Consider the following 13,161-nt stretch of genomic DNA (forward strand, 5'->3'; position numbering starts at 1 on the left):
TGCTCTGAGGCTAATCCTTTAATTGGCCGGCGCGGCGCTGGAGGCGACGGTGTGTGTGCCCGTGGCCAGCCCTAGCGCCGCAACCCCGTCTGGCGGGCACGCATTCCGACCGCGCCTGGCGCTTCCCGCGAGCCCGCTGGGCGCGTGCGCGCACGGCCGAAACGCGTGCTGCTCGCGCGCGCCGCCTCCCCCGCGTCTCCGTTCTCCCGCCCCACGGCGGGTCTCGGGCTCCCCGCCCTCCCTGCGCTCCCACAGCCCGAGCGCCGCTCAGCTGACCGGCGGGCGCTAGACGCCGGGCTCACGGCTGGCTGGCGCAGCTGCGGCGGGCGTGAGCCTCTTCCGCCGACACTCCCCCTCCGCGCCCTTCCCCCACCGGGACCGGGAGCCGGACTGACCGGGAGCGAGCTCGCGGCCGCTTCCCCGGCGCCGCGCGAGGAGCGTGGCTGCGGTGACGAGCGGCGGCAGTACGGCCATGGGCGCGCCGGTGTCGCCCTAGGACGGGCGCGCGGAGACCGCAGCCTGAGCGGCAGCCGCGGCAGTGAGCCTTCCCCGGCGGTGGCGGCGGCGGCAGGAGCAGCGGGGCCGGGATGAGCGGGAGCGGCGCGGCCCCCGGCCCGGGCTCGGGCTCCTCCCAGGCCGCCTGCCGCTTCGCGCACTACTTCGTGCTGTGCGGGATCGACGCGGACAGCGGGCTGGAGCCCGACGAGCTGGCTGGTAAGGCCGGGCTGCGGCGGCGCGGGGGTCCCCGCGGGGACGCGCGGGAGGCGGGGTGCAGGCTCCAGACAAAGTCAGCTCCCGGGGGCGCCCGCTCCTCGGCCGGACCGGCGCTAGGGCGCCTATTTAATGACATTGTTATTTATTCCGCGTGCTGGGTGCGCTTCCAAGCCGCGGATGCCGCGCCGCGCAGGACGCCCGCCGGAGGCTTTGCCTCCAGGCTCAGTGTTGTTAATAATGGGCGCGGGGGGCAGGCGCAGAAGTGGCCCTGAGGGCATGGCCCTGACGGGCACAGCAGCCCCTTCCTCGGTAGCTGCAGGGGTAGGCGGCTAGTGAGTCACTGGGCACGCTAACTCCTGGGCCTTGCTGCGATCCCGCGTATCCCACCCCCCACCCACCCTCAGCGCACCGGCCGCGAAGTTTCAGCCCCGGCACGTGACGCGACGCTCTGGTCCTCTTGGGGGAGGGGGCGTCGGAGACCTCCCGGCTGTGGGGCGAGCGCGGGGCGGAACGCTAGTCGGACTTCATCCCTGGCTGTTCCTAGCTTCTGCGATGATAGTCGAGTCACCTTTTGGAATCCTATCGATTTGGCAGTGTCACGGAGCTAGCGAGGACCTTTGAACGCCTGGGACCGGCACCACACTTTGTTGACACTGTATACTGTTCCCGAGTTTTAGTAGTTGGATATTTTCCTCTGTGTTGGGCGCTCCTTGTGTCACTGCCTGGGTTTTCCTAGAGGGGCTCTGGTCACTCATCTGGACTCATTAGATGGCGCAGTGCAGGGCTGAGCTGGGCAACCGACGCTAAGAAAAGGGCCGTTAAAGGATTTGGGGGGCTGGGGGGCGATTGCGCAGTGTTGAGGTAGAAACGACTGATTCATTTTTCATGCCTGTTTCTTTCTGCTTGCCTTCTTGAATCTGAATCTTGATTTTTTTTTTTTTTTTTATGGATGAGACAAGTGACATCTACCGCCCGAACTTTATCTGTGTCAGTGTTAAACACTTAGGTCATAGCCTTTCAGAACAGCTTCCTTTGGACAGAGCATTCCTTACTGATTGCACCAGTGTGTGTGTGTGTGTGTGTGTGTGTGTGTTTCCTTTTGGTTGGGTGGGTGGGGGCTGGGAATAATATATTAAATAATAAAAAATAGTAAGCAAAACTGTTCAGTCTGAAGATATGGTACCCATTAACCCACGTCTTAGATGAGTATCTTTTCATTTAAGTCAGTTTCACAGCAAAACATTTCCACAAAAACTCTTTAAGTGTAGTTTCAATTTTTTTTTGAAAAAGGATGAGTTGAGTACCCATTTTTCTGTATGTATAATTTTGTATCATGTTTCTTCAACCTCGATTTCACTTACCTGTTAAGAAGGCCTTTGTTAAGGGATGTAAAGTTAGGAAAACAAATGTCTGCAGAGGCATTTGGAGAGATTCCTCTTTGGGGACTGTTGAAAGGATTATTTTATTTTCTAGAATCACTTTTCCCCTAAACATTTGTGGCACCAGGTCCCTTGGAGGTCTTCTGTCAGTGGCGACTGATGGGAGGAAAAGTCTGTATTTTTTTTCCTCCCCCTTCATTTCAGGTCTATATTCCTAGTAAAGCTAAAACAAAAACCTGTAGGTATGGCTTGGGACTCCTTAGGCATAGTCCTAAGGCTTTAACAAAATTAAACAGTAAAGAATTAATTTAAATGCCTTTTTTAGGGTATGAACTGACTTTTCTGTTGGCAATACTATGTGTGAGTGTGGGCGATTGAGATTTCTGTTCCTCATAATACTTGGTGTTTTGAAGTAACAATTTTGCCTGGTAATATTTCAGTATCAACAAATAGTTGAATGAAAGGCTTCTGAAAGCCTTTAGGTGCTGATTTTTTTTTCTAGGTGTGTTCTAGGCACTGGGGACAGCTGTGAACAAAGCAGTCAAGAATCCCTGCCATTTTAGTGTTGACATTCTAGTGTAACCAAATAATGAAAATATGTGGTTTGCCAGATGTTAATGCTTGCTATGAGGAAAAATAAAGCAGGGAAATGAGACTAGGCCAGGTGCCAACAGAATAGGGGGGAGGTGGTTGGTTGCAATTTTAAATAAGATGGTAGGGAAGGCCTTGGGGATAAGTTGGCATTTGAACAGAGCTCTGAAGGATTTAAGGCAGCAAGCCACATGGACTGTCTTGGGGAACAGCGTTACAGGCAGAGTAAGAAGCACCTGCAAAGACCTGAGTTGCTATAGTGCCTAGTTTATGCAGGCAACAGCAAGGATGGTTGGAGCTGAGTGAGGGTGATGAATAGTAGTGGATACGACCACAGAGAAAAAGTGGGAGAGATTGTGTAGGGCATCATAGACAATTCTTAAGGAAACCACTGGAAGGTTTTGAGTAGTGTCATGAGATCTGATGCATCCTCTAAAAGGACCTCTGTGGCTGCTGTGTTGATTAGACTGTGTCAGGGGCAAGGATAGAGACAGACCAGGTAGGAGGCTCTTTTTCACTATTTGAGGTGAGAGGTGTTGATGGATTGGAACAAGGCAGTAGCAATGAAATGGTGATGAGCTGGGTATATTTTGAAGGTAGAGCCAGCAGGACTTGCTGATGAGCTGGGTAGTGTGTTCATAATAAAAGAAAGTAATCAAAGATGACTCCAAGAGTTTCAGCCTAAATGATAAGCATCTCTATTTACTGAAATAGGAAGACAGATGGAGAAGCAGGCTAGGGAAGATTAGTTCAGTTTTGGACATATTAATTTTAGGTGCCCATTAGACATTTAGATGGAGATATCTAGTAGGCAGGACTTCTTACATGGGGTCTCAATTTTTGTTTAGTTATAAGTTGAAAGTCATGAAATTGGGTAACATCACCCAGGAAATCAGTGTAGATAGACAGTAAAGAGAACAGGTTCAAGGATTGAGTCCTGGAGACATTCCAACATTCAGAGGTGGGGAGGATGAAGAGGAGACATTACTAAGGAGATTAACAAGTGTGGCCACTTGCCCTGGCTGGGTAGCTCAGTTGGTTAGAACATTGTCCTTATATACCAAGGTTGTGGGTTCTATCCTGGGTCAGGACACATATAAGAAGCAACCAAGGAATGCATAAATAAGTGGAACAGCAAATCAACATATGTCTGCTGTCCGTCTCTTACCCCCTGCCTGACCTTCTCCCCCACCCCCATTCTTCCCATTCTTCTTTTTCTCTCTAAAATCAATTAAGAACAAAAAGTGTGGCCAGTGACATGAGAGGAAAACAGGAGGACGTAGTATCATGTTCCCCATCAACATTTTTTTGACTGTTCCACAGAGCTACATGTGGGGATGAAGAAAGAAGGCTAGTGAGGTAGACGAATTAGTCAGAAGGTTGTTTCTGTTTTGCTGCATTAATTTCAAAGGTAATGACAGTTTCTATTTTACTTCTCTGGAACGGACCTATTTTTATCATACTGTATCTTAGCAAGTTGTCACCCTGCCTATAGAAGGTCTTAGTTGACTGTTATCAAACAAATTCTACCAGTTGCTTTGTGGGCTTTTTCTTAATGTATGCATGTTCCTAGAATTTATACTCTGCAAGTGGTGGGACACTGAAATAAAATTAAGGACACAAACCATATGATGAAGTAATAAATAGACTAAGACCTTATGTTAAAGTTATCAGGACTTTAAGTTGTTATTCAGACATTACTCACAATAAAGCCCAGCATTACCAACAATGGAAAAGATTTCTTTCATCTCAAATAGATCTTTTAACAGCTAACAATAATTTGAATATGTAAGTAAAAATATTTTTTTTATGGAGGACCTAGGAATTACTGGGAGAGACCCACAGTAGACACGTGTGTATGCATGTGTGTACACATACAGATACACCGGTGCTACCCATTGTTGTTTCTCTGGCACATCTTAGCTGTTGTGCTTCTTTTATTCATGGTATATTTTCAAGATACACTTAACTATAAACAAAAATGCCCTTTAAATGTTGATGCAGACATGTTTAAATTTCCTTAAAATGTTAAAGATACAAAAAAGTTTCAAACTGATTCTTTATTGCATAAAAAAGAGGAATAAATAGAAGTAAGTGGCTGGAATTAGTTGACATGAAGGAAGGCAGACATCATTTTGAAATTTTCTTTTATGGCTCATTTCCTCCAAGGCCTAACTATAGGAATTTATGTGGCTTGATGTACAACAAATCTTTTAGGCAATGGAAAAATGAAGGACATAATTAGACCTTTAAGTAATATAAATATGCAGATCCCCATGAGGGGATTTGTCTTTGTCTGTCATAGTGTCTTATACCTAGCGTTTAATAAGCGAATGAATCTAAAGTTTACATATGAGTCAACAAATTCTATTGTGACCAGGACATTCTTAAAGCATTCCCTTGGGAGTCTGGATTTGGCCTTAATAATACAGAGTGGGATGGGTGGGATTCCTGCCACAGGCTTTTGTTTAGTTCTCTTCCTTGGTGCCTCTAGCTATTTATTTTTAGCTTTGGTTATCTTGGGTGTGGTTTCCAGAATTGCTCAGAGGCAGTGGAGACCAGGGTCTAAATTCAGATACAAAATTTGAGACTGACAGTATCATCATGCATGGAAGAAAGCAAGGGTCCTTGCCCTCTCAGCTCATTGACAAGCAGCAGGCACTAGACTAGAGTCTGGGTTGTTCTAGTACGCTAGGCTTTATAGGTGTTTTGTTTTTTTCAATTTTTATTTATTGGTTTTAGAGAGAGAGAAGAAGTGGTGGGGGGAGACAGAGAGAGAGAAACATCAGTTGGTTGTACCACTTATTTATGCATTCTTTGGTTGCTTCTTGTATATACCCTGACTAGAGATCAAACCCCACAACCTTGGCTTAATCAGGACAGCATTTTACCCATGTGATCTATCCAGCCAGGGCCATAGTTATTTTATTTCAGGAAAAAGATGAGTTTGACTTGAGTTCAGCAAGCATTTCAGGCTTACTCTTGTTCCAGACTGAGTGTCATGGTCAAGACTTGTTTTTTAAAAGTAATGGCCAGGTGTACAGGCGTGGGTGCGGTGGGAGTGGCCCTGACCTGACTGCCGTTGGTATTGCCTCAGTTGTTAGCTTCGTTGACATCTTTGGCCCCGAATAGATTGTGTTTGAGAGTTTGGAAGGCCTGGCCTGGCAGCTGGGGCTAGGGAAGGAGTAGTGCAAAGATCAGCCTCCATTCTAATGAGGCCAAAGAAAATTCAAGGTCTAGTTGCTGTGGTGTAGTGATAACTCGATTTTTAACATCCACTGGGACGACAGCTCCTTCCCGTGAAATTGGCCCTGTATGAAAGCCTCGGGGCCCAGGCGCCTGCCCCACTTGTTAGTGCAGGAGCGAGCCAGCTAGCGGAGGATGATGAGAAGAGAGGAAGGGGAAATGTGGGACGCAGGGCATGCAGTGTTTTTGGAGGAGGAGAAAATAGAGATGGGAAAGAAAGGGGACAAGAAGAGATAAAGGAGGCTGGGTGAGTACAAGTAATACCTGCTGCTAAGGTGCAGTGACTAATTTCTGAGTGTATCCTGTTGCTTGTATTTCCACTGCTGGTCACGGACACTCTTGGAGCAATAAAAGTAAATGTCTAGAATACAATCATTGTTAGTTATTTCTACGAAGCTTCATTCAGGCGAAAACATTTTCCTCTTCTGTAATTTGCTGGAGGAGACAGTTCCTACTTGAGGTACTTGAGGAAGTAAGTACCACACCTTCAGATCCTGAACATTTTTGATTGATAATGACCTACATTTTGTTTTGGTAAAGCCATAACTAGCCCTTACACTTTGGACTATTTATTCAATATAAAATGTTTGAGCCACCATTCTGTAAGAATCTTCAATGAAATAGCAATAATAAAATGACTAACATTCAGTGCTTTCTACATGCTGGCAACTGTGATAAATGCATCATAGTTATTACCTCGTTTAATCCTGAAAACAATGGTAGGAGGTGGCACTATTTTCTTTGTTTTACAGAAGAGGAAACCAAGGCTAGGGAGTTTAACCCAGGCTCATACAATTAGTGAGAAACCTAGACTGCAAAGTCTGTCTGACGGGATCCATCCATGCCCGTAACCCCTGCCTCTGCTGCCCCTGTACTGATGTCCATTGCGTTACGCAGGCTGTAAAGTCTGCCAATATGGGACCTGTGTATGGATGACTTTGTAATCAAGCGAGGTTGTCTTTTAACTCCTCTGTATGGGAGAGATAACTAAGAGGGAGACTGTGGCTTGACCTCACTTGTCTCTTCTTAGGGCCACACTTCATTTATTCATCAGAAAACTACTTTTGTTTTTATGAGTATTTGTGAAAGTTAGATGTTACTATATAAATATAAGGCATTTATTACATTAACTACAAATACCACTTTAAATTTTTTTAACCTCTTTGCTTTCCTTACAGGGTTTTATCTTAAATTGTTACTCTCCTTAGATAAGTTTACAGTCTTTAAGGGGAATGCATGATTGCTTGTGGAACCAGGGCTGGCAGGGCAGTGAGTTCAGCAGGTAGAGTGGACACGCAGTCCTGGTTTGTCCCTTAGGACAGCTGTGGGCCTCGGTGTTTCCATCTGTCCCGAAGGGGTTAGGTGAGATGGCTGAATTCCAGACATACCAGCCCTCCCCTCCACCGGCCTGACATCGTCTTTGAATAAATAAGTGAAATGTATCAGTTAAAAAAATTAATCCTGAATGACATAAAATATGAGGACTAACATACTCCACATATACCATATAAGGATGAATCTAGTGATTATAATTTCTGCCACAATGAAAGGAAAAAAATAATTTAGTTTGTGCAGTTCCCCTTACAGGAAAGGTATACCTTTTAATAAGCTTTTAAAAATATTAATATCAGTTCATGGACTCTCAATTATTACCTACATGCACTTTTAGGGACCCAGGGCCCCCTCTTTGGAATTACCACATTAGATAATCTCTAAATATTCCAGCAGTTCTCCACAAAATAGCTGAAGAGATCTTAGAATAATTTTTTTCTGTTTTAAATTCTTCGTTAGCTTCTTTCATATTTGGATTAAGATTCAAGCTTTACCCTGTATCTTAGTTTGTTTGAGCTGCCTGCCACCCATAGACCCATGGCTTATAAACAACAGAAATTTATTTCTCACAGTACTGGAGGCTGGAAAGTTCAAGGTCAAGGTCCTTGCAAATCTGGTGTCTGGAGAGGCCCCTTTCCTGGTTCACAGATGACCTTCTTCTGTGGAAGGAGTGAGGGTGCTCTCTGGAGTCTCTTTTATAAGGGCACGGATCCCATTCAGGAGGGCTGCACCCTGAGCACCTTCTTCTCAAAGGCCCCTCCTCCCAATACCACCACCACCACACTGGGGATTAAATTCCAACATAGGAATTGGGGGTGGGCACAAATATTTAGTCTGTGGTTTACAAAGCTCTTCATGGTCTTGTCTCTGCCTGCCTTTCCAACCTTTTCTGACCAGGTCACTTTTTCCAGCTATATTGGATTCTTTACAGGTTTATAAACACATCTGCCTCCTTCCTGGCTCATGGCCTGTGCATCTTCCATTCTCTCCCTGGAATCCTCTTTTTCTGGACCAGCATCATCCATAAAATATAAAGTGTGAGACAAATCTGTTATTTAACATTTTCTTGTAGCTACATTTAAAAAGGTAAAAAGAAACAGACATTGCTTTTAGTGATATGCTTTATTTATGCATATAGGATATTTTAACATATCATCAACATAAAAAATATTACTATTTTTAAAGATTTTATGTATTTACTTTAGAGAGAGGTGAAGGGAGGGAGAAAGAAAGGGAGAGAAACATGATGTGAGAGAGAAACTTTCATTGGTTGCCTCTTTTACTGGCTCCAACCAGGGACCAAATCTGCAACCCAGGCACATGCCCTGACCTGGAATTGAACCTGTGACCTTGCACTTAGCAGGACAACGCCCAGCCAACTGAGGCACACTGGTCAGGGTTTTACTTTCACTTTTTAATGCCAATCTTCCTCAGTAGATTGTTGGGTCCCGGAGGGCAGGACCTTTGTGATTGTGTACTCAGTGCCTGAAGTGGTGCCTGGCCCATGATAGAGACTCAAATAGTACAGATTGACTAAGCGAATGAGATAATTAAAAATGGGCAAAAATATAACATTTCTTTTTGTTACTGACAGTAAAAGTTAGTATATTTATGTGTGGGTTTTTAACCTCCAAAATGGAAGCTAGAGGGTTTTTTTTTTTTAAATGAGAAGCTTATGAAATTGATGAAAAAGCAAGAGTGTGGATGAATGATTAATTTTTTAAATAAGTATTTTTCAGTTTTGTGGTGAGCTACTAAAATTTATTCTGTTTATAATATTTATTGACCTGTACTTTCCCTCTTGAAATAAGCTGTGATTAAATAAACTTAAACTTTTTTTTCTTTACCAACTTTATGCAAGCAGGCATGTAGGTATCAGCAAGGCTTTGATTTTTTTTTTTTTTAATATATTGACTTTTAGAGAGAGGAAGGGAGAGAGATAGAAAGAAACATTGAGGTATTGCTACACTGATGTATGCATTCATTGGTTGATTCTTGTGTGTGCCCTGACCGGGATCAAACTCGGCCAGGCCTAAGGCTTTGATTTTTTGAAAGCAAATGACATGTCTTATTTATTTATAAACTAGTGCCAAGTGATGAGCACATAAATGGTGGGAAGTATTTATGGAATTTCAGAAAGTGGTTGTGTTAAAGAGCCTTTGTAGCTGCATTTGTGGTTTGGTGGGAGTATCTCAGGAAATTGCATTCACAGTTTCCTTGTTTGTGGGCATCTATATCAGTTGGATGCATGGTCAGCCAGGATAGTTTTCTTTGTTTCTATAAAGTTTATTAACATGTTTTTCCATTTATGTTTTGTACCATACATTTGTGTTTATTGTACCATACATAATGTTCTATTCCACCTAAGGCCTGGCTTTTTAAGATGGTATCAACTAATGACCTTTTAGCCAGAGATTCCAAAAGTTTTTAGTAGGAGACTGTCTTTTGCACATTACTTTTCTAATAGAATGCAGAGATGGTTGGCTGAGTATGAGGAGGTAAGAAGTGAGAATTCTAGGAATAAACATGGACGGTTTGTATTTTATATGCTACTGGGACAGCACATCCTGAGGATACAAAACATGGAACAGTTGCTTTCTAGACATTCCTGCATCTTTCCCAAGAATCCATGACATTTATTTACTATTCTGAATTGATATTGTAACTGTTTCTTGTGTAAACTTGTCTACATCACTGGTACAGAAATCTGTTTTTGAAATGCTCCATGTAAATGACTTTCAAACTTAGTATTGGCACCGTTAAGTTAGAGGTAGCTCCAGGAAATGGCCCTCAAGCACATGGTGAAATGTGAAGGCAGCAAACACATGTTGGGGCAAGAATTGTGGTTGGCGACTTACAAACGTCATTTTTAATCCTCAGAATAACTGGAAGGCAGTATTTTCTTCATTTTACAGACGAGGAGGCTCAGGTTCCATGGGGTGTTGCCCTAACTCACACAGACAGTGAAGGCCCAAGCTGGGACTGCGTCCCGGGCTGACTCCAAAGTGGCCCTTAGCCGCTCCATGTCCTTCAGGCCAGCTGTCCTCAACTGCTGGTGGTGGCGTGTGAGTGGGCCTGCCATTTGTGAACCTGGTCACCGGTTAATTATTAACTCCAGTCGAATACTGAGGTTGTAAATGATAAACATTTCCAAAATTTATTTATTAATTTGAGAGAGAGAAACATTGACTTGTTTTTCCACTTATTTATGTATGCATTGGTTCTTATATGTGCCCTGACCAGGCTCAAACCCACAACTGTGGCGTATTGGGACAATGCTCTAAGCAGCCGAGTTACCTGGCCAGGGCTAAATGATACACATTTTTAAAATAAGTGGATTGGGTTCAAGATCTTCCCAAATGATGTCAGTCTCACTCAGTTCCATTCCTGTGTGCTTTTGTTGGCTGTAAGTGAAAAGGGTGGTGGCATTATATGCACTACACCAGCAATTGTGGAAAGCCCATACATGATGGGAAACTTACCTTGTTAAGGCTACTGCTGTGCTACTGTTACTGACGACCTATAAAACAGTTTTCACATGTTCGTGTTCTATTAGGAATACCCCTGCCTACAAAAGTAGTCTATATGCTCCCTTACCCTGTATGTTTTTTTTAAAAAATTTGTTCATAATTTGAGGACATACATGGGAGTATGTTTTTCAGCACTAATGCTGATCTAGACTGTTCCTAGATACTTTTCCCAAGTGTAAAATGTGATGATGTCTTGGAAAGAGCTGGTAAACTAGAGAGTGCCATAGAACTGTGAGGTAGAATTTTGGTGATAGAACCTTTTAAGCTCAACCCTTCTGTGAGAAATAGCATGCCGAAACTTAGGTGCAGTGTGGACCTCTAGGTTTTAAACTGTGAAGCCTAGTTTAAAGATATTTTTAAGTAGTCTGTCTTCTAGATCCCAGAAGCCTTGTGTTGTAAACCTACTTGTTTTGCGTAATTCTATTGTGCAAAAAAGCCTGGAGAATCCCAGGTTTCTGCTTTGAAGACTGTGGGGCTTTTTTTTGCCCCGCCCGGCTTCCTCTTTTCTGGTACAACACACTCTTACCGACATTTATGTCACACAGGAAATTATTCTATAGTTTGAAGAAACATTATTGTGGAAGTGATATGTAAATTAAGTTTCCAATTGTCTTCATTCCTCAGTACGGTTTGGCACAAGTTTGCTTAGACCAGGCTTTTGTACTTTTTTTCTCCTTATTTCTTTTTCAAAAATCACTCCTATTTTTTACCTTAGTCTCCATGAAGCCACCTCCCATTTGCCCTTTTGGTTGTCTCTTTTCTCTATAAACTGTGGAAGAAGAAATAGTATTTTGGCCAAAATTTCCAGTGCTGTTAAAACCTCATAGTGAAGAAATTGTAATGCCTAATTGAATCCTCCAGTTACCTTCATCCCCAGCAGAAACTGGGAAGAGTTTCTTATTGCCCATAGCTTTTCAGGTTTTATACTTTCTGTTTCTAATGTCCCTTCAGTTTCCTTCCTTATCTTTCCCTGATAGTCCTTTGAGAAAACAGGGGCATTCTGCTACATCAACAATGTTCTTCCAGTATATTAAATTTATATCACTTTTTTTCTTTTTTTCTGTAGATCAGGACTAAAATAGCAAGAAGGGATTGTCCCCTCTAGGCAGATGAGACATGAGTCGTTTTGAGGGGGAGTGAGCATCTCGTACTGAACGGCCTCCCTGTTATGAGAATCAGCCCCAGCAAATGCACTGGATTTCCGTAAGGATGAGATACAGACTTTCATAAGAATAGTGTGAGCAGTAGGAATTTAGAACAGATTATAGCTTCAGAGCTTATGGATGGTGCACTTTCAGGACCCCAGTGTTTTGTTTGATTTTCTAGCTTAATTTCTCTTCAGTTTAAGGAAATTTAAATGGCTGGGGTAGAAAGATAACAGACTATTTAAAAACGTTTCCCATCTACTGTCTCAAGTGTATTCTTTTTTTAAGCAAATAAACTTTTGTCTGGATTTCAAAATATTCTGGCTCAGCTCCAGGGAAGTGAGCTTTCGTACTTGACTTCATTGCTTTGTGCCATTGTTCACGAGAACAATGACTGTGATTTCACAGTTTATTAAAACACAAATGTTGGTACCACTGAGGTGACTTTGCTAGAATAGGTTATTTTGTTTAGTTGTTCTCACTCCTGTCTGGCAGTGCTTATTTTTCCATTGGCAGCCCTAGTTACGGTCTGATTTTAAGTAAACACACGAAACCTGTATGTACTTGAAGGTAAAACCTTGTGTCTTCCTCACAGTGAAGGACCGAGGGGTCTCATTTGCTAGGAGCCACTTGTAAACCTCTCGTCCCTGGTGGAAGAGGCTGGTGGGGACAGCATTCAAGTGTGGCTGCACAGTGGGTAGAAGGTGGTGAAAAACAAAACATTAAAGCCATACTGGTTACTCAGAAACCTCGTTTCCAATCTGTCCATCTCTCTCTCACCCTCTCTCTGCTTGGAAAATAGCTCTTTATGGTCAGAGTCAGAGAAATGGTACGGATAGCCAGACCAGTGCCCTAGGCCCTGGAGTCCCTATGTGTTTAATTGCATTCTAGAAGAGTCATTGTGGAGTCCCCTGCACAAATGTTGTACCTTCAGAGAGTTTATCAAATCGTGTTCACTCTTCCCTGAAATGAAATTTCTAAGCAGGAGTAAAAATTTAGCTTTTTAAAAAATGTGGCCATCAGGCCAAGAAGTAGACATAATTTGTCAAATCCGTAGGGGGCAGAGGCCTTGCTGTGAAATGTGTGTGGACACGTATGCACACTTAGTGTTTATTTCTGTGCCCCTCTCAACTCTGCTGACCGGGTCGGTCCATTTTGTTGGAAGGCGGTCTTTGAGGGACAGCTGAAACATGGGTCTCTGAGTGAGAGACAGGGAGGTCAGTT

General features: G+C 43.6%; 1 protein-coding gene across 4 annotated transcripts in view; it reads left to right on the forward strand.

Moving 5' to 3' along the window:
• Window positions 1-233: 233 nt before the first annotated feature.
• DENND5B (DENN domain containing 5B) overlaps window positions 234-13,161 on the forward strand; it is a 168,015-nt gene continuing 155,087 nt past the window's right edge. For 2 of the 4 annotated variants that reach the window (XM_036019193.1, XM_028531887.2), the window contains exon 1: window positions 588-714. In XM_036019193.1, coding sequence (XP_035875086.1) covers window positions 588-714 — 127 coding nt within the window. Of the gene's footprint in view, window positions 715-13,161 lie in introns of all 4 variants that reach the window. The other 2 variants (XM_036019194.1, XM_028531886.2) reach the window with 2 other exon arrangements.

The sequence above is a fragment of the Phyllostomus discolor genome, chromosome 2, assembly GCF_004126475.2.
Source record: "Phyllostomus discolor isolate MPI-MPIP mPhyDis1 chromosome 2, mPhyDis1.pri.v3, whole genome shotgun sequence".
NCBI classification, from domain to species: domain Eukaryota; kingdom Metazoa; phylum Chordata; class Mammalia; order Chiroptera; family Phyllostomidae; genus Phyllostomus; species Phyllostomus discolor.